General features: G+C 37.9%; 1 protein-coding gene across 4 annotated transcripts in view; it reads right to left on the bottom strand.

Annotated features, from left to right (window-relative positions):
* Window positions 1-27,314, bottom strand: part of LOC127414060 (adhesion G protein-coupled receptor B3-like) — a 254,114-nt gene that overhangs the window by 98,752 nt on the left and 128,048 nt on the right. For 3 of the 4 annotated variants that reach the window (XM_051651758.1, XM_051651760.1, XM_051651759.1), the window contains exons 3-7: window positions 18,703-18,813; window positions 15,260-15,421; window positions 12,353-12,517; window positions 7,084-7,248; window positions 977-1,141 (exon numbers count right to left, since the gene is read on the bottom strand). In XM_051651758.1, the coding sequence (XP_051507718.1) occupies window positions 977-1,141; window positions 7,084-7,248; window positions 12,353-12,517; window positions 15,260-15,421; window positions 18,703-18,813 (768 nt within the window). The remainder of the gene's footprint in view (window positions 1-976; window positions 1,142-7,083; window positions 7,249-12,352; window positions 12,518-15,259; window positions 15,422-18,702; window positions 18,814-27,314) is intronic. The other variant, XM_051651762.1, reaches the window with a different exon arrangement.

Raw genomic sequence — 27,314 nt, 5'->3', positions numbered from 1 at the left:
CAGATGGTTTGATAACCGGAGAAGAACCTCAAAATTAAATTGTAATTTAACCAGCCCATCAGTGGATTGTGCACATGATTTCACCAAACCCACTTGCGCCTAGACTTAGCACATGCTTGAACGAAAATACCAAAACTTCATGGCCATGCCCATTGACTTTGCACTTATGACTTATGGCATAGCGCTGTGCTTAGTGCTAGTGTTCTTAAAATACCCCCCCCAAATAAAAAATAAAAAAAATGGCAAAAAAATAATGCTTGTTTTCAAACAGGTTTCCCGAACACTCTTGCCATTTGCTTCTGCTCAGACAAAGCGGTAGCCCTGCCCCAAAACTCACGCCATTGGTTGAGCCAATGTTGCTATGTCGAGCTGGTTTGGATTACCAAACAAACAGTGCAATGATTTGATAGCACCACAGAGCCAAAGTGTTTCCACTATGAGGAAATTAACCAACAAATGGCTTACTTCTGTAAATTAAGCTGAGATAGGAGAAAGTATTTTAACATTTAAAAAATTACTCAGCTCACCTTTAACCACAGATGTGTATTGCTGAAAACAAAAATTATTGGTCATTATATATACAGTGTATACATTTTGGTTATATATTGGAGTAATTGTACCTGTAACATTTATACTGTATGTACTGTATATATATTATGTGGGCAGGGATATTTCTAAGCACAGCCCCTGTTTCCATGGAGACTATTACTGTTTCTCATGGATGGAGAAAGCATGCCATCATTTATGTGACATTAAATATCCATTACTGGCCAAAATTGTGGTGATCACCTCTACTCCCCACACTGGAACATACAGCTACAGTATACGGTCATTATTTCTCACATGAATAATGATGCAGTGCAAAAACGGGCATCTGAACGGAAAAAATAATTATCCCTGCATCCGTCTCTCATTCACCCCTCTCTGCCCATTCTGACATAATTGACTCTTGGGGCTCAATTATCTGCAGGGTTACCTGGGCAACGCTGCTCGCTGCATCTGCGGACCTCCTCCCCGCTACCATCGCATGGTTGCCCTGTGACCGCCAGCCCCTGGCACACACGTACCCTCCTCTGCCAACCGCCATCACAGGACTTAGAACACCCGCTCCATGGTGCCCAGGCATTCCACTGCCCGTTAGCTAAAAGACAGACACATAGAAAGATGTGCTGACATGCTGTACAACACCCTAAGATGCTATAAAACTAGGACTTTGAGCAGAATTCTCCCTTGATTTAATTAATACAATTATTACCATGATACTTTCAATGATCAGATATTTGTCTCTGCTTTATGAGTGTGAGGGTGCCCTGCAACTGGGATAATAATTTTTCTCACTTTGCCTGTCCTGGAACACATTTTATGATAAAGTTTTAAAAGGCTCCGGGATATTTTACGGGCATTTAATGAACGGCATAAAATGTTGAATCTTGGCATTAGACAGGAAAAAAATAGAAAAGGCAGATGTTCCCCTCTGCTATAAATCATAAGTGAGAGGGGGCATATTCACCTGTAGACAGCCATTCACCTGTACTGAGTTTACTTTCTGTTCAAGGACACATTTACATTAATATTTAGACTGTGTGGGGGCCGGTGGAATGTTACTCTGAAATCAATAAATAATTAGGGGTCAAATCGTATAAAAGCACTGGGTGATATGTGACATCTCTTTGAACTACATGGCTTTATATAAAAGACTTTAATCAAATAACCTCACTAAAAGTGTCAAACACATCTAGGAGATGATGTTTTAATGGTCTAATTCAAAGAAGGCTCAATATCTAATGTCGTGCAAGCATCAAGCAAAAATAATATTCTAACCACTGAAATGCAAACAATTTGTTTTATTACAGTCTATCTATTATCATATATAAAAGGTTTCTCTAAAATTACTTTCAGATATAACTAGATTTAAATTTCCTGAAGAAGATATTCTTTTAATTTATGTGCTTGCAAGGGAGCAAAAAATAATGATAAAATAAAATAACAAAAAAACTGTTGGGAGATTTTAGGTAAGATTAGGTTTTGGTTCTGTGTAAATGAAATGCTGCACTATTTTGCTGTTGTCATAACACTCAGCATGCATCTTGTTGTCAATCAGCTGCATAAAAGAATATAGTGTAAACACTGTGCAGTGTAAAGTTGACCATACAATCCATACCATAACAATATACTGTATATGCAAGGAAGACAAGAACAATCATAATTCAGTGTTCAAATAAAGATAAAATTAGGCCCAATCACATTCATTAAACAAAAATGACCATGGTGTCATCACTACTGGTTGCATTTTAAATGCTATACATTCTATCAATGTTAATGAGAGATTTACATACTTCAAACTTAATTTAAATAAAACTATAATGTTTTTAAAGATCAAAAATAGATAGCACATCTAAGACTGAAATTATCTAGCAAAGTTTGAACGGAGTCTGTATGTTAGGCGGCTCCATTTGAATTACTGTTCAGCAGAGGTTTAATACTTAGATTGAGGGATTTAGAACTCTCTCTCTCTCTCTCTCTCTCTCTCTCTCTCTCTCTCTCTCTCTCTCTCTCTCTCTCTCTCTCTCTCTCTCTCTCTATATACACTATATGGCCAAATGTCTCTCTCTCTCTCTCTCTCTCTCTCTCTCTCTCTCTCTCTCTCTCTCTCTCTCTCTCTCTCATATACACTATATGGCCAAAAGTTTGTGGACTTGATGAACATTTGATTTCAAAACCTTAGGCATCAATTTCCCCCTTTTACTGTAATAACAGCTTCCACTCTTTTGGGAAGGCTTTCCACTATACTGTATGTAGTAACATGGCTGCAGGGATTTGCTCTCATTCAGACATAAGGTTATCAGTGAGGTCAGGAACTGATGTTGGTCGATGGGGCCTGACTTACAGTTGCTGTTCCAGTTCACCCCAAAAGTGATCAGTGGGGGTCAGGTCTGGGCTTTGTGCAGGCCAGTCAATTTCTTCCATGCCGGAATCAATAACTGGCTGACAACCTGAAAGTGTTTCACTGTAGATTTGAAATGCCCGGAATCACACCCCACACCAAATCTGACATTCATTTCACACAAACATCAACACCTCCTGTGACCCCTCTCCTGCTATTCATCCTGCACTTAAGATCTGTGAAGAGGATGTGTGCCAGGTTCTTCTGGAAACAAAAGACAAGGAAAGCACAGGGCCCAGATGGTGTTTCACCCACTTGTCTAAAATCCTGTGCTGACCATCTGGCTCCCATCTTCACACAGATCTTCAACAGATCACTGGAGCAGTGTGAAGTTCCCTGCTGCTTCAAATGCTCCACCATCATTCCTGTCCCAAAGAAACCCAAAATCACAGGACTTAATGACTACAGACCCGTCGCTCTGACATCTGTGGTCATGAAGTCATTTGAGAGACTGGTGTTGGCCCACCTGAAGGACATCACTAGACCCTTTCTGGATCCCCTTCAATTTGCTTATTGAGCAAACAGGTCTGTGGATGATGCAGTCAACATGGGATTGCATCATATCCTGCAACATCTGGACAGACCAGGGACATATGCAAGGATCCTTTTTGCAGACTTCAGTTTGCCTTTTAACACCATCATCTCAGCTATTCTCCAGACTAAATTAAACCAACTCTCTGTTCCCACCTCTATCTGTCAGTGGATCACCAGCTTTCTGTCAGATAGGCAGCAGTTAGTGAGACTGGGGAAATTCACTTCCAGCACATGTTTGATCAGCGCTGGTGCCCCCCAGGAATGTGTGCTCTCCCCACTAATCTTCTCCATGTACACAAATGACTGCACTGCCAAGGACCCCTCTGTCAAGCTCCTGAAGATTGCAGATGACACTATTGTCATCGGCCTCATCCAGGTTGACAAAAGTCTGCATACAGAAGGGAGGCTGACCATTCTGAACTGCACTGTGGCAGCAGTGGAGTAATTCAGGTTCCTGGGCTCTACCATCTCACAGGACCTGAATTGGGAGACACACATTGACTCCATTGTGAAAAAGGCCCAGCAGAGGTTGAACTTCCTCAACTGGCAAAGGAAGTACTGCCACAGGTGCTGCTGATGCAGTTCTACTCAGCAGTCATTGAGTCTGTCCTCTGCACTTCAATAACTGTCTGGTTTGGTTCAGCTATGAAATCAGACATCAGAAGACTACAAAGGAGAGTTTGGACTGCTGAGCAGATTATTGGTTGCCTCCTGCCCTCCCTTCAATAACTGTACACTTCCAGAGTGAGGAAAAGGGCTGAAAAAATCCTTCTGGTCCCCACTCACCCAGCCCACTACCTTTTGAACTGTTGCCTTCTGGCCTTCACTACAAAGCACTGAGCACCAGAACCATCAGGCAAAGGAACAGTTTTTTAACCTCAGGCTATCCATCTCATGAACAGTTAAAACTGCCCCATTGAGCAATAATTATGTGCAATACACAGCTTAGTCTATTTATATTTATCCAACATATCTTACCTCTTCTGCCATTACATTCCCTTGCACTATCTGTATTTAACAGATTTGTATTTGTGCATACATATTGTGGCAAGGAGGAGGGCATGGCCGGGCCATGATGATGCACACCCGGCCCCAATCAGGCTAATCAAGCTGACGAGAGGGATAAAGGCCACTGGAGGTTCGGAAAAGAGAGAGCTACAGGCAGCTGCCCTGTATGTGTTTATGTTTGTGTGTTTTTGTTTATCATTAAACATTATTTATATTGTCAAGCCGGTTCTCGCCTCCTCCTTTCCCTTTTACCCCGTTACATTGGTGCCGAGGCCAGGGAAGGAGGAGGGATTCACCGTCGTAGAGTCTTCACCACTACCATCCACCCCAAAGGAGCAACCGCGGCCATCCGCTGGGGGACGGAGGAGTTGCTACCGGCCGCCTGGACACGGAGGAATAGACACCGTCCTCGAGGGGAGGAGGGGCTTGCTGCCGACCGCCTGGAGTGGTAGAGCCGCTGCCAGGGGCGCCTACCGGCCGCCAAAATGCAGTGGGGCGTTCCGTCCACCAGGGGTCGGACGACTGGCTCTGGTCCACCAGGGGAGGAGCGGCTGTTGTCCGCCAGAGGGTGGAGGAGTGATCGGGGTCCAAGCGACGGCATGTCTGGGATCCAGCGAGTACGTTTTTTTTCTCTCTCTCTCCTCTCTCTCTCCTGCTGTCGCTCCGTGTTGGCCTTTCCCTCTCTTTTTTTTTTTTTGTTGCTTTTCCCTCCCCTTGTCTCCCTCCCAGGTCCGAGAAGGTGGGGAAGACCTGCTGGTGGGGCAAGAGCTTCAGTTAATGTTCACATCAACCATCAGAATGAGGAAAAATTTGATCTCAGTGATTTGGAGCGTGGCATGATTGTTGGTGCCAGATGGGCTGGTTTGAGTATTTCTGTAACTGCTGATCTCCTGGGATTTTCATGCACAACAGTCTCTAGAATTTACTCTGAATGGTGCCAAAAACAAAAAACATCCAGTGAGCGGCAGTTCTGTAGATGGAAACGCCCTGTTGATGAGAGAGGTCAATAGAGAAGAATGATGGGTCATTCATGAATGATTAGTTCATTTTGAACTAATCTTTTATGCGACTCAGAAGATCGAGTAGTCTCAGAGAGTGATTTTCGAGTGTTTTAATCATACGCGGAAATCACACATCTTCGTCAGCGGAGTAGGGAAACAAATTGTTGGCAATGAACACCCCAATCGCTTTAGTTATTGTTTCATGTCTGTTCGAATCAGCACTGAGTGCTTGCTTAAAAACGAAAGGGAGTGTGTGCAGTTTCAGCTCATCTGCGGCTCTGTGCACGCCTCACGCTATCTTTCCCCAGTGATTTCAGTGTAAATGATCATACATCAGTGCATTACCAGTGTAAGGCACTCATGTCAAGCGATGTCTGCAAACAGTGCCTGTTTTGTAAAAGTTTTTTGACCATTGCTGTTGTAATTGACTGCAAAAAGAAAATGTTTCCAGACAGGAGACCTGAATAATGCAGGGGGCTTCTCTATCAGCGGCTCGTTTTCTCCACTTGCCATTTTCAACTACACACAATGCTTGCAGAACAGTGATGTCATCAATCAGCGTATCAATTTACAGATCCATTCAGATGCATTAGCGGTGGTTGTAACTCTGCGTGTCCATTTGACGCTTTATTTTCTTCACAAAGTCTTGTGCTCTAGATACATTAATAAACTTGAGGTGAACGGTGGTGCCAAAGCTTCACAAATCGTGGGTGGTGAACCGCACAGTTCGTTTTTTTACAGAGAAATGTTACACCCCTAATTTCTATATATACTTATATTTTCTATTTGCTTTTTATTTTTTTACGTGTAAGCATACTTGGCAATAAAGCTCATTCTGATTATATATATATATATATATATATTGCATGTGCTGTGGTTGTGCACACCTTCCATTTTAGCTTTGATGCAACAACATAGCAGCCTCACCATGCAAGCAACTTCAAACTCACAGTAATTGTCTGTAATCATGAACCACTTCTTTTACAGCTTACAAGTATCATGCTGAGGGGCCCTAGTATTTCCATGCTGAGGGGACCCTATGTTTCAAAGAACTACCTGCCAGGCATACTGAGTATCTGCCCTCATAAGAGACCCACCACTATGGTCTACCAACAGCACAGACAGACTGGCTAATGACTGACATATATAGAACAGACATGTTGACAATTCAAATGACATCATTGTAAACAGGATGGTGTGTCTTTAAATTCATGTCTGTTAGCTTTCAGGGCCATCTTTAAGCCAGTGTGCTGCTAAAAGTTGACAACATATTTTTTGAAGATGTACGCATTTAAAATTCACAGTCTTCCTCTCCTAGAAAATTGGACCAAATATATTTAAGATTATGACCTTGTTTGCAGGGGCGTATCCAAAGTTTGGTCCAATAAAATGCTCATAAACTGAGATGTTAGGCAGAATGCTAACTTACGTTAGCTAGGTTAACATTCTTCCAGACATCTCCCTTCCTGTTCTATGGAAGAACGGAAGTCATATGGGTTTGGAACAATAGGAGAGTGAGTAAATGATGAAAGTAAATGATGATTTCTGGATGAACTATCCCATTAAAGATATTGAGAAGGAAATTCAAAGTGGTACCTGTGCACTCAGGGTTGGAGCACTCTCGACTCTCCGCCCAATGTCCTCTGCACTCAGATCCCCCATGAGCAGCGGCCGAGCACTGCCTCTTCCTCTGTTGCGTTCCATTGGCACATGTCACAGAGCAATCACTCCAAGCACTCCACTCCTGCCACTGACCGTCCACTGCAGGCGCCCATGCAGAACGCCAAAATAGCATCCCAAGTTGAGGAGAGAAAATATGGTGGAGAAAAGAGAGTATGTTTTTCTGAGCTGAGTTTGGAACATAACAGATCTTCTGATTAAGCTGATATTTTTAATGAAATGTGGTCCACTGATTTAGGCAGGGCTCGAGTTAAGGGGGGATGCCATACCCCTTATTTCAAGAAATACTAAAAAGCATCCATCTTGTATAACCATCATCCCCCCTTTCCATCCCCTTTAGATCAATTGTATCACGCATTACTTAGAACTATGCAAGTAAAATATTACATTTTCTACGTTTGATAATAACAGTCTTTAAATAAGGGCGATTAGCCGGTCAGAATTAGATTTCGACATGTGTGGGGTTGCCAGATTTCTACAGGTGAAATCCCCCAATTAGATCTAGACACTTGTACAGTTTGGAAATATATACCTTTTTCACAGACTGTGATGACGCGTTTCCGCCTTATTTAGCATGTAAATCTAGCAAGCTTTTTATATGATAATTTTTTTAAATATTGAGTGTAAGTTTACAACATTATGCTTGTGTTATATTACCCTGGAATTAGTTTTAAAAAAACGAATTACCACAGCTGCGAGAGGGTTTTGATTGCTGCTGCTGAGAGAGTGACAGTAAATTTGTCATGTTCTCCCAGCTGACTTGCTTAATCCACTGCTCTCTATTTTTTTCCTCTTCTGGAAATGTATTCAAATGTAATAGTGGACATTTTCTTTTGCTTTTGGAGCAAATGGATAAGTGAAAATAATATTTGCTGTGATATCCAACACACTCTCATGGCAAAATCATCAGGATTCGTATGACTTTTCTAAATTTGGCTAATTCGTATGATATCGTGTGACTGCACTCATTTGAATTCCTATGACTTTCACTACAGCCAATGACGTCGCTGGACATCGTTTCCATCTAATACGTGACAATTACTTGCTTCTGTCACACACACAACAGATTCCTATCATGTTTACACACTTTACTGATTGGTTAAATTTAGATAAGGGGTTAGGGTTAGGGCATAATATTAATAAGTATGTCCTTAATGCCTCGTGCGCGAAACTCACACATACTTCCACATTAGACATCCGGGAATTTGCATGTGAAGTTGTACGAGTTTATGCGAACAACATTGTGCGAGACCATACGAAATAGCCAACTCGTAAATTATGTATGACTTTTCATGAGATCTGGTTGGTGATCTCATATTCACTGCTGTCGAAATTTACCCTGCAATCGTTTACTTCTGCATTCCAAAACCCAGAGTGTGAAAAAGGTCTATTCTGCAAGGGTGACACTCTAGTCACGCAATATGGCAACCTTCTCTACACTGCGAAAAGACGCCAGTTTTCTGAAAACACTGGCAAACAGGTGTGTCGGAGTTTAGCGATGACTTGTCCTTCCTAGTGTTCACATGAAACTCACGCCACTGAAGGTAATGCAAGTTTTAAAAAGTTTCGTGCGTGTTCAAAATTGGCCAAGAGAACAGTTCACGAAAATATTTTGTCTTTCTTTAAAAAGAAGAGAACAGAAAGTAAGATATTGCTATGACGATGGTATAGTTACAACTTGTACATGTTTTTAATTCAAACAATTTACAGAGGTTTGTCCATAAAAGTGTGTAGAACAACTTTCTTACACCACTGTTTAAGCATCCTTCATAGAAACAGCCAGTACTAGTTCAGTTATTAGGGTAGAAAAAATGAGTGTCTGTGACAGTGGGTGAGCAATCTAGAAAATAAAAAAAAAAATAAAAAAAATTTCATGATCATAACGTGGATTCTTTTCAACAAAATGTATCAAAAAATACAATAACGGAGGGTAACAGGTGCATATCATGGCCGTGTGTCCTAAGGGTCAATGAAGTGACGCTAATATTTGTCCAGGTCTGCAATTCACACAAACCATTTACTTGAATACACCCCTTCTACGATGAGCTTATTTTAAATTTCTGAGTTTAAAGTCATACCGATATTTTATTTTATTTTAATTTAAAAGTAAAAGGGCTTAAAATAAAAAAATAAAAATAATAATAATGTGATGTCGAGAGACAGTACAAAAAAAGTCAGTCTCATTAAAAGCTAAAATTCTTGAAAAAAGAAATGTTGGCAAGACTAGTGCAGAATAATCTTTTATTGTTATTTAAAATAAAATAAAAAATAAGCAGTGAAACAATTGTGTTCTAAAATAAAATTCATATTTAAAAAAGCTTTTGTCCACCAAATCAAAGTCATTGGATGAAACCAACATGGTATCCATTTTGTTGTTTATGTTGACCATAAAAACCATAAAACAGAGCGGACACCTTTAGACCCTCAAGACTGAGCGTGAAGTTTTCTGATATTCTGATATCTGATATTCATTTTGAAATTTTTATGAAAAGGCACATTTTGTTCAAGTCATGTGGTGGAACCCTGAGAAAAATGTATATTAATGATTAAACAATTCATAATATTTAATATATATACATATATATATATAATTTTTTTTTACCTTGAAAAATGTGTTTGAAAACTTTCAGGAAATTAATGATTAAGTTGTTTATAATCTCATGAAGGTGCAAATAAATTATTATAATACTTTAATTGATGGTCACACCAGATGACAATTTTAAAGTTTATTTATTTGTAGAAAATGCTATAAACTTTTTCAAAAATGTATGAAACCAAATTGGACACAAAGATTGTGTTTTTTCACAATTGCATTTCTGAGAACATGACACAAGTGTTTTAAACTTGTTATAGGTTATCTGAGTTATAGGTTAGACTTTGCTAGTTTGAACCAGTCTGGCTATTCTCTGTTGACCTCTCTCATCAACAAGGCGTTTCCATCTGCAGAACTGCCGCTCACTGGATGTTTTTTGTTTTTTGCACCATTCAGAGTAAATTCTAGAAGTTACAGAAATACTCAAACCAGCCCATCTTGCACCAGCAATCATCCATGCGATTATCTAATCAGTCAATCATGTGGCAGCAGTGCAGTGCATAAAATCATGCAGATACTGGTCAGGAGCTTCAGTTAATGTTCACATCAAGCATCAGAATGGGGAAAAAATTTATCTCAGTGATTTGGACCGTGGCATGATTGTTGGGGCCAAACGGTTGGTTTGAGTATTTCTGTAACTGCTGATATCTTGGGATTTTCATGAAAAACAGTTTCTAGAATTTACTCCGAATGGTGGCAAAAACCAAAAATATCCAGGGAGGGGCAGTTCTGCCAGAAATGCCTTGTTGATGAGAGAGGTCAACTGAGAATTGCCAGACAGGTTTGAACTTACAAAGTCTACAGTAACTCAGATAACCACTATATATATATATATATATATATATATATATATATATATATATATATATATATATATATATATATATATATATTATTATTATTATTATTATTATTATAAACATTTTTTCTTTTTTTTTTTTTTTTTTTTTTTACTTGAGTGCTTCAATTAAGATGTAATCAGGACCAGGCCAGAAACAATTATATGAATCCAGAAAAAGAGAGAAACAGAGGGAGAGAGAGAGAGAGAGAGAGAAAGAGAGAGAGAGGAAAAATCACGTACATTTGGAACTAGGGCTACTATCAGCCTGAATAACCCCATTAGCCCTGGGGAAAGAGGTAATAATACTGAGTGACTGAGATAGCTCGCCAACTAGCCAACATGCCCAGTAAAAGCTACTCTTAAACTGAATATTCTCAGCTTGCAATGCATTATGAAATGTTTCTGCTCTTAATCCAAAGGAAATTTGTTGAAAACGGTAGAGGCTTTTCATCACAGAAGAGCACTGAGGTCAATTTTAAAAGCCTCTAACAAAAATATGCAACATAGAACTTGGCAACATGCGCTGGGTGAGCTGACGCAACAAAACACAAAGGTGTAAAAAGGGGCTAATTGTCTCTTTTTTTGCTGAATGTGAAGAGACTTTTAAAGCATCAGACCAACAAAACTGCCCAAGATTGGAAAATCTGTTACATACCCAGGCAAAGCAAAACATTTACAGTGTATAGAAGCTATCATCTCTAAAGTGCCTATCATTCACGGACAATTGTGCTTATGTAATTTTCACTTCAGTTCTGTGCTTATATTAAGTCTGAAAGGGTGCTTCACTCAGCCTTGTGGGTTTTATTGCACACCACACGTGGTTGCTTTCAACATGCTAAGAAAGCTTGTGAGCGCACCCATTCCCTCTCTGTCCCGCATAATAAACTATTCCATAATTGATCCTGTAATGTTCCACCACTGGCAGCTGCTGCTTACTCCCCAGAGCAACCTCAATGCAAGATGAGCTTTGATTCTTTATAGACAGGATCAACCATTGAGGGGCTTCAATGTCAGGCCTAATTCCACAAAATCATTCACAGAGGACAGTGCCCCACAAACCGCATCCAAATTAGTGGAGTGGTCTTCAATTTACAGCGAAATTGATTATGGTTAGAGAACGGCTAAAAATGCAAGTGGCTCGAGGGAATGAGGGAGGCATCGGGTTTGAAAGAGAATGACACAGCAGACAGGAGAGGAGAGGAGAGGAGAGGAGAGAAGAGACAAGGTGAGAGTAAGAGTAGAGAAGAGACAAGATGGTGTCTCTGAGTGGTGGTGGCGTAGTGGACTAAAGCAGTGAACTGGTAAGCAGACAGTTGCTGGTTCAATCCCCACAGCCACCACCATTGTGTCCTTGAGCAAGGCACTTAACTCCAGGTTGCTCCAGGGGGATTGTCCCTGTAATAAGGGCACTGTAATCGCTTTGGATAAAAGCGTCTGCCAAATGCATAAATGTAAATGTAAGGCGAGAGCAGAGTAAAGTAGAGTATAGTAGAGAAAAGACACGAGTAGAGTCAAGACAAGACAAGAGTAGAGCACAGAGGAGCACAGTGTAGAGATGAGATAAGACAATACGACTGAAGAGTAGAGTAAGGAAGACAAGGGTAAAGTATAGATGCAAGTAGAGATGTGATAAGACTAGAGTAAAGTAGGGTAGAGAAGAATAAAGTAGAGACAAGACTACATAAAAAAGCAGACAAGACGAGATGACCTTGACCACACAGGAAAAGGCAAAACAATTCAAGCAAACAGACCTGGGCAGAGAGCAATGTTGCAGAGTTTGCTTTGGGTCTCAGGTCCATCACACGCTCTTCCTCCGTGCTGAGGCGGAGTGCACATCCGAGTGCGGGTGCGATGACCCCGCCCACAGGTGAAGGAGCACAGGCTCCACGGAGACCACTCCTCCCACACACCGTGCACTGCCAATAGAGGGCAAGAGTTAAAACACATACAGTACACACACCTACACACAAACCATCATTCAGATAGAGCAGAGAAACACCTCCAGCATAAACTCAGTGAGCCTGTTTAACTGCAGCTGTTACACCACTGCAATGAATCAAAACAACTGCATCATTTCCCCTTTTCTTTACTATTTACCTTCCCCAATCCCATACCACTCTACCCCCATCCAGGACGTGATGCCTGATGATATTCTTTTGTCTTTGAGTGATGAAAGACACGCCAGGAAGGCTGCTGCAGCTGTGCCCGATTCGTCTCGCCTCTCTCAGTGTACTTATCAAAGTCCCAGGTGTGTGTTCTGCACGTGCACTTACTGAGGCTTAATCCAGTCATCAGTGTCAAGACTGCCGGGCACCGTTCCCCCCTCCAAACATCAAATCCCACACTCTAATGCTTTTACTGTATAATGAAAACTGCAAACCCACTAAAAGAGCATTGATTAAAAACAAACTCTTATTGAAGCACTCAGGGAAAGCAGGCATTTCCAAAAATAAGCTCAATAACTTTATTACAGGAAGCCTGTTTTAACTACTAGATTCCCATCTCAGAGGTGATTTAACCAAACACATTCAATGTGATTCTTTTCACTGAAAGGTATACTGATACTGAGTGGTTCTCAACAGGTGCATCCAGGTTGGTTCTGATAGGGTCACGGAAGAAATAAATGCTAAATGCAAATACATAAACATTCACTGTAATTGAAGGCTTATCAACTTTTCAATGGGAGAAAAGCTTCCCATAACTTTTGTTGATGTCAAAGAATTGTACTGGCATGTTCAATCAAATTCTATTGTTTTTTTTAAGTGCAAATTCATCTGTCATTTGCTTGACATCCCTGATTATCGAAAACCAGAAAAATAAAAGTTAGGTAAAAGATTATATGACCCAGACTACAAATAAGGGTTTTCTTGCTATAACACATTATAATTTTACATATTGCTAGACCTATACAGTTCATGGTTAATAAATGTCAATGGTGTTAATATATTGCAATGCTTAATTTAAAGGACATTTTTGTTTACTTTTGTAACAGCTGTGGCACTGTGTTGGGTTGCCCCCTTCAAGTCAAAGGAAAATCTGGGTCCTGAAGCTAAACCAGTTGAGAACCATTAGACTAAACTGAAACATGGCACTTGTCTTTGGCAATACATTAGTATTTAAAACAAATTATACCATTTATCCTCTTATAAAACTAGCACACTGTTTGAAGTGTCTCAGAAGGTGTTCAGAGGGGAATTCAGATTAGCTGGGATGAGTTACGTCTTCATTTGAAAATCCACCATCCATCTATCCATCCATCCATCCATCCATCCATCCATCCATCCATCCAAATGTAACAATATGAACATTTAAAAACTATGAAGCACACAGTGTGAAAGACTAGTCAGCAGGTCCATCGTTTATTTCTATTCATCTCTTTCTGGCTGCATTACACAGTAAAAGCTTGTAAATAAGGGTTGCCCTCAAAAGAAAGGCAATGCTGTTCTCAATTAGGCTGCTGTCCAAGCTAGTCCAGAGGGAAAAGAAATGGTTTTGTTGGAGTATTCAAGGGACATGGTTGTCTTAGTTTCATTCCCTTAAGCTCTGGGAGGGCAGTTCAGCCTCATGTCATTTAAATGTGCCTCGCAGGCTTTTCCAAAACCAGACTGATCTGAGCTGCTTTCAAGCTTTTGGGAGTGTTTTGTTCTCCTCCTTCAAAGGCTGAATGAATCTTTGCACTCCATGGCAAAATGTGAGCAATATCTTTAATCTTGGTTGTAAAAGAAGTACTCAAAAATGCTTAATAAAACTATCTATCTATCTATCTATCTATCTATCTATCTATCTATCTATCTATCTATGCATCTACAGTATTATGCAGGCTAAACCGCATTGATTTATCCATACAAAAAGTCTTAAAACAGCTGAATTGCCATTTTTAGAGTGAACAGTGTAAACAAAACAAGTCTCTCTTCATGCCCTTTTACTCAAAATAAAAATCCAGTTAGCCTGTGACACAAGTTCAATGTGCTGCTGAGGTAACATTAACATACAGCATTAATTTATCAATACCGAAAAGTCCTTAAAGAGCTGAACTGCATTTTTAGAGCTCACGATAAAGAAAAAACAAGTTCGATGCGGCTGAGGTATCGTTGAGCCCAACTCTATTAAGATGGCCCCTCCAAAAATGACGAATTAAAGGTTGATACCTTGAGTAATAATTAATTAATAATTTTAAAACTTTTAAGATTTTCTTTTTATAAGAGGTTAATTCAGGCCAGTTTTCTGGCCACAGTGGGATAGATTATTTTTTATCCCTTTCATCTTTTACATTTTTCTTCTGCATGCACCAAACGAACAACCTAACAGACTTCTAACAAGTTTCACTTTGCATTTCAGCAAAGTTTGTGCTGGAATTATACAAAAAGCTTGGCTAAGTCATACATTGAGAAGAGTGACATGAAAAGAGTGATACATGAGATATGAATGAGAAAACTTATGATAATGTGAATATCATCGCAGACAAAAAGAAAAGTAATAAAAATTATAATAAACATAATATATCAGACATAAGAACATAATTTGAAGCAATGAGAACAAAAAACAAAAAACAAAAAACAAACAAACAAACAAACAAACAAAAAACATTCACTGCCCTGAGAGATGAAAGATACATTAGAGACTCTGAAGGACAGTCCAGTGTCTGTGGCTAACACTACCTGGGCAGAGGGCAGTGTTATTGCACACCCTGGACTCTCTTAAAGGGCCGCTGCAGTGTGATCCGTAAGGTGAGACACATGTTCTTGTTCGCACCTGCGACCCTTGACCGCATGTAACTGAGCAAGAGCTCCACTGGGACCACTCCTCAGCACCAGGGTCACCTGTAGAAGAAGGGTGACACCAGTTAAAAGCAGTAACATGGTCATGTGACACCCCGAGGGGGTGGAGCCAGTAGGAGCAGTAGGGACCTCACTATGTAAGTCTTAAAGACTTTAATTGGCACGAGCTCAAATGGAGCATCATTTCATCTATATTTGATATGATCCTGCCTGAATGACTTTTAGGGCACAATTATTCATGAGCAAAGGTGCTCCAGGAGATTTAGTTTCCTGCAGAGTTAAGTTTAGAAACCTTGCTCAGATACACCTGCCTGTCATTTTTAAGTAACATACTACTGCCATATCTAAATGCTATACTGCAGATATTGTAAGGGTAGTATGGTAGTATGCTATTCTTAATTTAGCACTTGGCTGTGTTGGAATGGAATACTAGCTTCTATTGACTGAAACTGTGCAAAGCTACATTGCTGTCACAAGACCTCACTAGTTCATCATTATGCATATTTAGTTCAGTGAGTGGCATCCAGTTGTCATCTAATAAATAAAAATGGCTGTTTGGATTTTCAATGCACATTTAAGGTAAAAATGTCTTTCGGCAAGCCAATCAAATAATGAGTAAAAAAAAAAAAGATGTAAAAAATTGCGGCTGATATTACTTTCAGTTCATCCATCATACTGGAAATAGAAAGTCTATTTGAGTTTATTGCATTGAGGGATACAGTATTCAATGCACTAAAATCTCCTCTACTGCATACTGCTCATTTTGGCAAATATTGTACGTTATACATGTATTCTGTGCTATGCATAGATAAAATGTGCATAGTGTGCACAGTATACATACTATATACTGCAATAGTAAGAGTATTAAAGCAGTATGCTGTTCTTGATTAGCTGGTTCAGGTGTGTTTTATTCAAGTTAGAACAAAACTCTGCAGGAACGAAGACCTCAAGGTGAATATTTGAGCAACCCCCTTCTGGATGAGAGCAAATATTTTGTTAAAGTGGCCTATTTCTGATATGAATATTAAATTAGTGAAGAGTATTAACAACTCACAAATCTACTGAAATATTTGTGATTTTACTACAGTAGAAGATAACAATCAAAAGCCTCAAAAATCTTGCAAACATTTATTAATAATTCTTACATTTGTACATCTCCAAAGCAGGATCATATCATTTTTACTTTAAGGCCACTAAGTGATATTATAATGGGAGCTAACACTGTTGTAGCCTCTTACAAAATACTAAGGCTTAAATTTGTATTGTAAAATAAAGCATGCAACCAATTTGATGTAATAAACTGAAAGGAAAACGGCAAACAAAACTAATAGATGAAATAAATATATAAAATATGATTTAAAAAATCTATGCAGAATGCATGCAACATGGCTTTTAAAAGTTAGAAAATGACCTTTGATGAGAGTTAGTTTTCTACTAGCTACAGGTCCACAGCATAAACAGACCCATGGACCTCAGTCTAGATTGCAGTTTTTCTCTTGGATTTATAGTAGAGCTACATGTCAGGCAAAACCAATTAGAATTGGAGACTGTCAAGAAAGAATGGGATGGGTTGAATTTCGCCCAACATATTCAGCAGATCACAGCAATTTTCAATAACATTGGTCACATTTTAAAATTCACTTGGGGAAGGAACTTTCTACGTCGAATCCAACAATCAAAGCTCTTAGAAGTTCAGTTTGATTACAGTCCTGAGCTGAAAATATTATAATTTACCAACTGTAATGTAAATTCAATCATTGGCAAAGTTTTCTAGTATTACAATACATGATTGCTATGTGAAGTTTAGATGGTTTATTAAATTATTAAATTGTTTGTTTAAAAGCATCAGTTGCTTTCTGGTGTAACCCTAGAGAATATATAATGTAGATCAAATATAGAACTCTGGAACAGCTGTAATTCCCAATGAGCAATAGCATGGCCAGACCAAATACTAACAAGACATTTAATTTCCAGAGAATCTTTTGACACTGTGAGACACATAATAAGCAGGCCCTAAAAGACAATGTTATCAGTATCCACAATATAACAATTCAATTGCCATGCAATGCTGAATAAAGGGATAGTATGACAAGTTAAATGTTGGACTCAAACCTTTGAAGTCTTAATTGTGCCTATTAAATAAGATAATAGTGAGCAAAATACAATGGATGTAATTAGCTTTAATTTTGTCAGCCAAATCACTTAAAACACTGTTGAATTAAAGTTTGATGATCATATTGAACAGAAATAGGATTGTAAATATTTTTTAAAAGTAAAAAAGCACGTTTTTTTTTTTTTTTAGTTGCCAATACACTCAAGATTGGTTTGTTTGCACAAACCATTCCAGAGAATCTATTGGTATGCCCTTCAATACATATGGCCTTATAACAACTTCCTCTGCCATCCTCAGAGATTAAATTTGATTGACAGGTGGATCAACTCTGGATGATTTGGTACAAGAACTCAGACAATCTGAAAATGAGAAACTAAATGCAGGATGAATGACATTCTGTTCAGATTTTGTATAAATGCAAATAAATAAATAAATGAACACATAAAAGTACATAAACTGATTGGAATGGAAACAAGGTCGTTAAGGTTTAGTATGAACAATGATTTGCAACTCAAACGATATTAAGTGCTACACAAATATCACAAATATACAAAAGGTGCAAAAATAAACAAAATAAAATGGCTGCTTAACGTCCCTCCCCAAAATAGCTATAAATCATCAACAGTACATGCAGAAGTCAATTTAAACAAAAAGGAAAAACTGAATATAAAAAGAAAAATAAGCAAAGTTAAACAAAGGAAAATAATTATTATGCAACAATTTCATTTTCAGGTTTCTACAAGCTTGTTTTTTTATTTATAATTTGGCACTTTATAGGTACTGTATCAATGTTAGTTTGGCTCTTGGTCTTACTAAAAAGCCGAGTAGCACAAATGTTTCATTTTAACTTGACGTTGTTTGCCGCTCTCCTTGACTGTTTGTCATTTAATTAATCTCTCCTTTAACAAAATCTAGGCTCTGATTACTGCTTTTAGTGGATTAAAAAAGTCTTACTGTGCCATTGAAAAAAACAACAAATTGAAACCAGAAAATCCAATTGGACATTGGATATTTTGTCAGTATGCTGAGATAGCTAATTCTGTCCTGTTTTTCTCAATGTATTAATAGAGTGGTAGAGGGACAAAAAATAAATATGATAAAAAAACATTGTCACTTAAAGGTGCAGTACAGAAGAGGCATGCAAGTGACTTAAGATAAAAATTAAGTTTAGTTTACATAGGAAAGGATAGAAGCATAACTATTGTATTACCAGTTTGTGCCATAAATTTAGCAGACTCATCTCGCTCCTGTTGGCCCTTTGGGTCATGTACTGATCTTGGTCGCTGACTTTTAACAGTATGTTCTCCGATCATTCCATATTCTAGGGACAGAATAAAGTTTCATGAAAAACTAGGCTTTGATACAAAATCTTCAGAAAGAGAGATAGAAAGGAACAAAAAGAGCTTAGTACAAATCTGGTAGAAGGTAGAGTGGGTCGCACTTGGCAGTGCATGGCTTTAAAACAAGGAAACCACACATGGACAACTTTAACTCCTCATCCTTGTCTTTTATCTTTCTCATTTATAGGAAAGCAAAGAACAGTACATAGAACGGTTTATCAGTGGTGAGCTGGGAGCATTAATTGAGCTTTGAAGCACAGCTATGACACATGGAAACACATGCAAAATCAACTTACATTGGATTTTAACAAGACGTTGATTTAACCTCCACCCATCCCCTCCCACCCCATTAGGGAAAACAAAAAAGAAAGGATAAAAAAAGAGAAAAGGAAAATGTGTAAGCCATCTGAAAGCCACAGAGGAAGGGAAGGGGGGTGGCGAGGGGAGGTGGCATGGACATGCTAGATTGATCCACAATGTTTTGCAACAGATCCAGGCTTTTGGAATAATAAGTTAGTTAAGACCCAGAATTAGTAAAGGAATTATGTGCTGTTATATCTAACGGAATATTAAAAGATGAATTATCTTGCAAATGTATTCTAAGCTGTGTATCATTCATTTTGGATTAATTACACTTTTTGTTTTTGCCGCAACAATATGGCTAATTTGTCTTTGTTCTTATCGTAATCAATTAATAATCAAAGAGCTTTGTCACTACAAATATGGTGTCCTGATTTGAAAAGCTTCACTGCGGGTGTAATTGTTAAACCCTTTTTGAAATGCCTTTCAAAACTTCTTCAATCCACGTATAAAACATTTATTTTATCTTTAGGGGATTACAGTCTTGTTTTCGATACATGTTTCATAGATGGGGCTGAAACAGATCAAACGCAATCAAACACAGCCATGCTTCCATTGCTAATTGGGAATTACATTGGTGCACAAAGTTGTCAGTTGTGTCTAATTCATGTCCGTGTAATAATTTCTACCCTCAAAACAGAAACCCTGATATTCCAGCGGCAGGAAACATACACAAGAAGCAAATGTTTGAGGTCAAGGTCACTGTATGTGTGCTAAGTATTTATAAGCTACACTGAATGCAATGCAGGAATGAAAGAATTCAGGCCTGGGGCTGCAAGAGTCATTTGGTCATACACATGTTTATGGAGCTGTCCTTGACCCAGGTGGGCTCAGAGCATTTCCAACACCCTTTCTGCTTCTTCCAGCATAACACATAATAAAAATGCATTCTTTTCAGCTAGCACTAACTTGTCAATGCCCACAGAACATTACTTTATACATTACAGCAATGTCACAGCACTACCACATAAAAGTCACAAAAACATTGATAATGTGGTGGCAAGAGTCTGTCTCAAGTAATGCATTTTATTTCACTTACACAATGTCACACTGGAGTGGCATTTGAAGGTGTTACCTATGGGAATGTGTGTAGGAATGATAAATGAGGAATTATTTCACTTTTTCTGCTTCAGTCCTGGCGTGGAATTTCTCATTTCACATTTGACACCACGTAGTATTTAAAGGGATAGTTTGTCAATATATTTACTATACTCATACAGTACTCATACAGTAGAGCCTCAGTACATACAGTATATCATTAAATATTCATGCACTTTGCACCGTCGCTGAAACTTTCACGCACTGTTTACGTTCTCCGTCTGAGGGAAATGCCGGTAGTGTCGAACAGTGGTGGCAAACGTGATAACCGCAGTGTTGAAGAGACAGTATTCCATGTTTTCGTGGCATATTCCAGAAGATGAAAGACAGAAAGCTGAATTACTCGGTGACATTTCCACAGAAAAGCAGAGAAGCTCCATTGACAGGTTGCGTGTCCTTCGCGAGCTGCATTCATCCAATCATTGTTATCGACACCGTAAATGTGCAAATAAGAACATTAACCCGTGGTTTACGAATATACAGTGTGAAACATCAGAACATGAATACCCAGGATTCAATATTAATCCAGGATAACCCAGGATTCCGTTTACCCAGGTTTAGAAAATGCCTTTCATGTGTGAAAAGTAATCCATATGACTCCAGTGGTTAAATCCATGTCTTCAGAAGTGATATTGTAGGTGTGGGTGAGAAAAAGAGAAATATTCAAGTCCTTTTTTACTATAAATGTCCACTTTCACTTTCACATTTTCTTCTTCTTTTGATTTTGGTAATTAGCATTCTTTACACAGATCACCACATTCTGGTGGGCAGAGAATTTATAGTAAAAAAAGGACTAAAATATCGACCTGTTTTTCACCCACTCCTATAATATAGCTTCTGAAGACATGGATTTAACCACTGGAGTCGTATGGATTACTTTTATTCTGCCTTTATGTGCTTTTTGGAGCTTCAAAGTTCTGGCCACCATTCATTTGCTTTTAATGGATCAACAGATCTGAGATATTTTCTAAAAATCTTCATTTGTGTTCAGCAAAAGACAAGTCTCATTCACATAGGGAATGGCATGAGGGTGAGTAAATTATGAGATTTTTTATTTTTTTTATTTTTTTGGGGTGAACTATTCCTTTAAACTTACCTAAAGGCGCTTATGTTTGTTTACCTTTTTACCTTTTTATGGTATAAATGCAGCTGCAGATGTGTCCCTCAAACTTTTTTTGTCCAACATATGCTTTTTCAATAAACATGATTGTATAAACATTAAAAATTCTGATCATGAATTTTTCGTGGATCAATCTAGAATCATTTGAGAATCATGATGCCTCAGTGAATCAATATTTCCCAGTATTACATCATTCTTTTCCCAGTCTTACACACAGTCTTACATTTACGTGAGCTCATAGTGATGCTACAAAAAACTGAGCGGACGGTGTTTAGCAAAGCTGAGGTCAGGGGTTAAAATCACAGAGCTCACACACATCCACAACAGCACTGAAATGAGATCTGCTGGTGAAAGCTCTAATCAGGCCAGATGTAATGTTTGAAGTGTGAAGATCTGTGAAGAATACGGAGCTCTTTGGTTGGTTTGAACGCATGTGAAACCTTTGAGAGAGCCTATAATAGCATTAGAGTGAATAAAGGGAAAGTGAAAATCCTGTCATCATTTACTCAGCCTCATTTGTTCCAAACCTGTATGACTTTCTTCTGTGAAACACAAAAGGAGATGGGAGGCAGAATGTTAGGTACTGACAGACTCAGTTCCCATTCACCAGCATCAAGTTTGCTCAAAATGTCTTCTCTTGTGTTCCATGGAAGAATGAGTGGAAGTGGAACAACATGAGGATGTGTAAATGATAACACAAATTTAATTTGGGGTAAACTATACCTTTAAAGTCAACATGACGCACTGTTCTGAGCTGGACTTGATTTTATTCATTGGGAATTGATTGGATTGTGAAACTGGGCATTATACCAGAATGGTATATGGAGTTTTTTTTTTTTTTTTTTTTGGAATAACTGCATCAATGAATCACACAATAAGACCAACAATGTTAATTAATAAAGTAATTAGGGTCTGTTTTTATATCATGTTGATTTTAAGTGTATGCCCTTATAGCATTATTTTTGATGCCGGGGCACAAAAAAGCAAAAAAAAAAAAAAAAAGAAAGAAACAGCCTTGCTTGATTTATGGTTCAAGATAACGCAGTTGCAGCTACCCCTGTCTTTTGTTTCATCTGAGGTTCAGTACGGGTGCCATCAGAACAAAGCCAGTGGCCCACAGCAGCTGTGGTGATCAAACATGAACCAGATGCATGAAGCACAGCCCAAATTATAATCCTCTGATTCCCTTTACATCTGGCATTTACATGTGCTTTGTATCTATAGTATCTGGATATATCCTTTAGCTGGCTTGCATTTACACCTTTCATTCCAATGCATCTTCAAAGTGAATCATACTGCCTTACATCTCCTTTGCGATCCACTGAATAAAGAAAGTCATAAGGGTTTGGAACATCATGAGGGTGAGTAATTGATAACAGAATTGTTATTTTTGGATGAACCATGCCTTTAAAGGGATAGTTCACCCAAAAATGAAAATTCTCTTATTATTTACTCACTGTCATGATATCCCAGGTGTGTATGACTTTCTTTCTTCACCAGAACACATTTGAAGAAAAATAGAACAATATCTTAGCTCAGTAGGTCCTTAAAATGCAAGTGAATGGAGATTTCTCATTTGAAGCTCCAAAAATCACAGACAGTCAGCATTAACGTCATCCATACAACATCAACTGTTAAATTAATGTCTTCTGAAGCAACAAGATCCCTTTTGGTGTGAAAAAGATAAATATTTAAGTACTTTTTTTAACTCTAAATCATGCTTCAAGTGAGCAGCAGTATACGTGTGACGTAACCACATTGGCATTTGAAACACACGAGAACTGAGGCATCAGAAGAGCAGTGCTGTTTACAAGTGAGAAGGAAAGATGCTCTACAGTAGCTTGGTTGGTTTTGGTTTAGATCTGTATTTATCTGTTTCTTTACTCACAATGGTGCGTTTGTGTGCTCATCCTGGATGTCTCAACTGAGTGGAGAACGTGATATTACATCTGTATCCATGGCATCCCGAATACGTCACACGAGAGACCGCTTGGTCTCCACCCTCTAGTGAAGCGTTGGATTATAGTTAAAAAGTACTTAAATACTGATCTTTTTTAACACCAAAAGTGATCGTGTCGCTTTATAAGACATTAACTTAATTGCTGCAGTCATATCGATGATGTTAATGCTGACTGTCTGTGGTTTTTGGAGCTACAAAAGAGAAATCTCAATTCACTTGTATTTTAAGGATCTACTGAGCTAAGATATTTTTCTATTTTTCTTCAAATGTGTTCTAGTGAAGAAAGAAAGTTATGCACACCTCGGATATCATGATGGTGAGAAAATAATGAGAGAATTTTTATTTTTGGGTGAACTATCTCTTTAAGTAGTTGTGTACAGATAACAAAAACACTTTCGCATTTTCACCACCATCTAATGTGGTTTCAGTGATCCAATCACAATCCGTCTTGGGTGCATTTCTAATACTGGAACAGCAATATTTTTGTGCAGTCTTCCATAGTTGCTACACATGATCGATGGCATCCGAGCTTTCTATATTACAGTCCAGGCAGACAGCTATCTATGCCCTGCCCCTCTAACCACACTAGATGGAAATGGATAGCCCTGCTCTTTACTCTGACAATGACTTGAAAAATGCTGTCTAAAGAGATTCGCCCTGCATGATGCAGACTCCAGAATGCTTTCTGTGCCACAGCTAAAGAGCAGTTAAATTATATGTACAGGCTTACTCTGAAAAAAAAAAAAAAAAAAAAAAAAACCCAAACTGAGAGGAGGACATCAAAGAGACAGACAGACAGACAGACAGACAGACAGATGATAGATAGATAGATAGATAGACAGACAGACAGATGATAGATAGATAGATAGATAGACAGACAGACAGACAGACAGACAGATGATAGATAGATAGATAGATAGATAGATAGATAGATAGATAGATAGATAGATTAGGCAACAGTTAGCCTATTATTATTATTTAAATAAGACACCCAAGACATAACATAATTTGGACACTTTCAACAGAATGGTTTTAAACTCCACATAGACCTAAAACATGGAACACAAAAAAAAAAAAAAAAAAAAACTGTATAAAAACTAAATATTTGTTAATTTAATTTTGTTAAACATTACACAATACAATTTTAAGGAATTTTGTGAAATTGAAAAGCATAATTTAAAAAAAGATGAGTGCAACAGGGCTGCAACAATTGCAAACCTCTTGTATACACACAGTATAAATATATATAAGAGCGTCAGGCCCTACTTTTTGAAAATGGCTACATGCATAAAGAACTCGGTGTCATACATGATGGATACACATACATATTCAAAAGCACAGAGAGCTTTTAAATTATGATGATTTTGAAATTCTGCATAAAATGAGGGATCTGATAAATGTTCGCACATGATAATGATCCAGAGAGAGGCAGAGTATGGACTAGATGTTTTAAAGGTTGCCTCTGCACTCTGTAATCTACAAAAACACAAAAAAGCTCTTGGTATTGGGAATATGCACTGTGAATAGCATCCCTCATACAGTAGGTGCTTAACAGCAGACCTAAGGGATAAACACAACCTTGCGCAACTCAATGAAGCCCGTTTTTCTATTAAATATTTACTGACAATATGGTTACAGATACAAACAGCAACGGTTCAAACACAGCTACAAGACTTGCCCTGAGATGTTCTTGTACCAAGACATATTTATGCATAATACACTTGACGGCTACAGTGAAGACTGAACTCTGTAGCTCTGTGTCCTGTTTTAATATTATGACATTACCTCACAGCAGTTGATTCTCTGACAAAAGTGTATACACTGTAAATACTAATAGCTATCTCAAATGGTAAAAACAAAACAAAACAAAAAAAAAAGTTTACTCAACTTAAGCGTAAGTTTTTACTATTCTTACTAGTTTTAATTAAGTTACCATTACTCTCTTAACTCTAATGTTGTCATTAATAAAAACATCTAAGTGATCCTAGTTAAACAGTACTTGAAATGTCATATTTTGGAATCATAACTCAAGTATATACATTTTTAAAACTTTGGCTTCGAGTACTGCTAACTCAAAATTATCTTTATAAAAATTAAGTACAAAATTGTGGCTATATGGAATACCCATAAGATTATGAATACATTATGAATGTTTGGTCAAAACAAGGGAACTTATGTAGAAAAATAATCATTCTTATTTGAAAATGTATTTAGTTTTCATTCTTATGACTATTTTTGTTGTTTTGTTGAAGCCATCATGAGGGTGATAAGTGTTACCTCTGGTGAACTTGTAGCCTGTTAAGTTTAAGCCATTCTTCTTACTCAATTGTACTTTACAAAAGTACAGATTTATGTGCACTAAGAAGTTCTGAGTATTAGGGTTGCCACGGTGTACGGTGTTACTGGTTTTACACTGTAAAAGGGACAACACCGGTGTGAAATGTTATACTGAGTAAAAGGGGGAAACACTATGAATGGAACTTCCAATATCAATACAATAGCATAACAAATAGAACAGCCTTAAATAAAGAATAGTTGCTGAATGAAGTTTGTGACCCATGATAAATGAACCTAAATAACGCATTGAAACCAGATGTTCTTTACCAACGTATCAAATTACACAGGCAGCAAAGTACGCGCACTGACAGAAGACGTTTAATTGCAGGTAGCAAATATAATGTGCATGGTGGGAAACTGTAAGATGTCTAGGATTTGGAATGACACAAGAAATGCTGTTAGACACACAGACATGAGCTTGAAGGAACACACTTTATTATATTTTAAGAACAGTTGACAGAAAAGCCATCTATGTGCATGTTGCGCTGTTTGTTCGGAGACGTGCAATCTCACGTATGTAAAGGGTTCTCACTCTATCTTTGTTTCAGTCTTCTAAAACTTTTTTTTGCAAGAATAGTATCATCTATGAGAATGCTGTAAATGACCTCAGACCATCTCAGCTCAGGAGGTACTCTGAGTTCAGTTCACTTTATTTCCACAGAGCAGTTTGTTGTGAGCGCAAATCTGCAGGGTCACTTCATATACAGTATAGCCTATATATCTGTGATTAAATCGTAAAATAATACAAAAACATGTTCACCTCGAACCATGATTTATATTTCAGTGATTATTATCATCATTATAATTATTATGTTTACATTTATAATTGTTTTTAGATCTTAATTTGTATTAGTAATATTTCGCCTGTTGTCATAGACGGATACTTGGTAAATGGAAATGTGGTTATATATGATTTTTTTTTTTTTTTTGACCACTTCATTATTTCAATTGCTTTTTTGTTTTGTTTGAAGTGCAATTAGAATTTAGAAATGTCTTTAGATTAAGTTTTAAATTTTTTAAATAAATGAATTTAATTTTCAATATATATATATATATATATATATATATATATTCATCACCTGAAGCTCTTTGGAAAGTTTGGAGTGCGTCTGGATTGTGAGCTGTGTTTTCTTCCTCTCCTCAATCAGGCGCAAGCAGCAGTGCTCCTCTCACAAGCCATCATTAGTTTCATATGATCCCACGTTACGTTAAATAAGATCAAACGACTATTCGACAGTGAAAATTTTTGTCGACAATTTGTTATTGTCGACGTTGTCGATAATGTTGACTAATTGTTGCAGCCCTAGTTCAAAGTTTGAAATCAAGATGCCTTGCATTATTGTGTAGGCTATTGCTTAATGAAAATTACCCCGTAGTACCACTTAGTGTCCAACCAGCAGTAATGCTAGTGTAGTCGGTTTGAATGTGAACATCGCATCAATGTGAAAATTATGATATTGTGGCAAGTCTACTGAGTATATCCAATGTGCCATATGGCTAACCTAGAATCCAGTCATAATTTCCATTATACTGTATAAGATGTGATTACTCCTTTTAAATATTTAAATGTAAATAGGTATGCTTTAATCACAGATGAGTTTACTAGT

The sequence above is a fragment of the Myxocyprinus asiaticus genome, chromosome 23, assembly GCF_019703515.2.
Source record: "Myxocyprinus asiaticus isolate MX2 ecotype Aquarium Trade chromosome 23, UBuf_Myxa_2, whole genome shotgun sequence".
Lineage (NCBI taxonomy): Eukaryota > Metazoa > Chordata > Actinopteri > Cypriniformes > Catostomidae > Myxocyprinus > Myxocyprinus asiaticus.
This window is presented reverse-complemented; position numbering and strand designations above follow the sequence as displayed.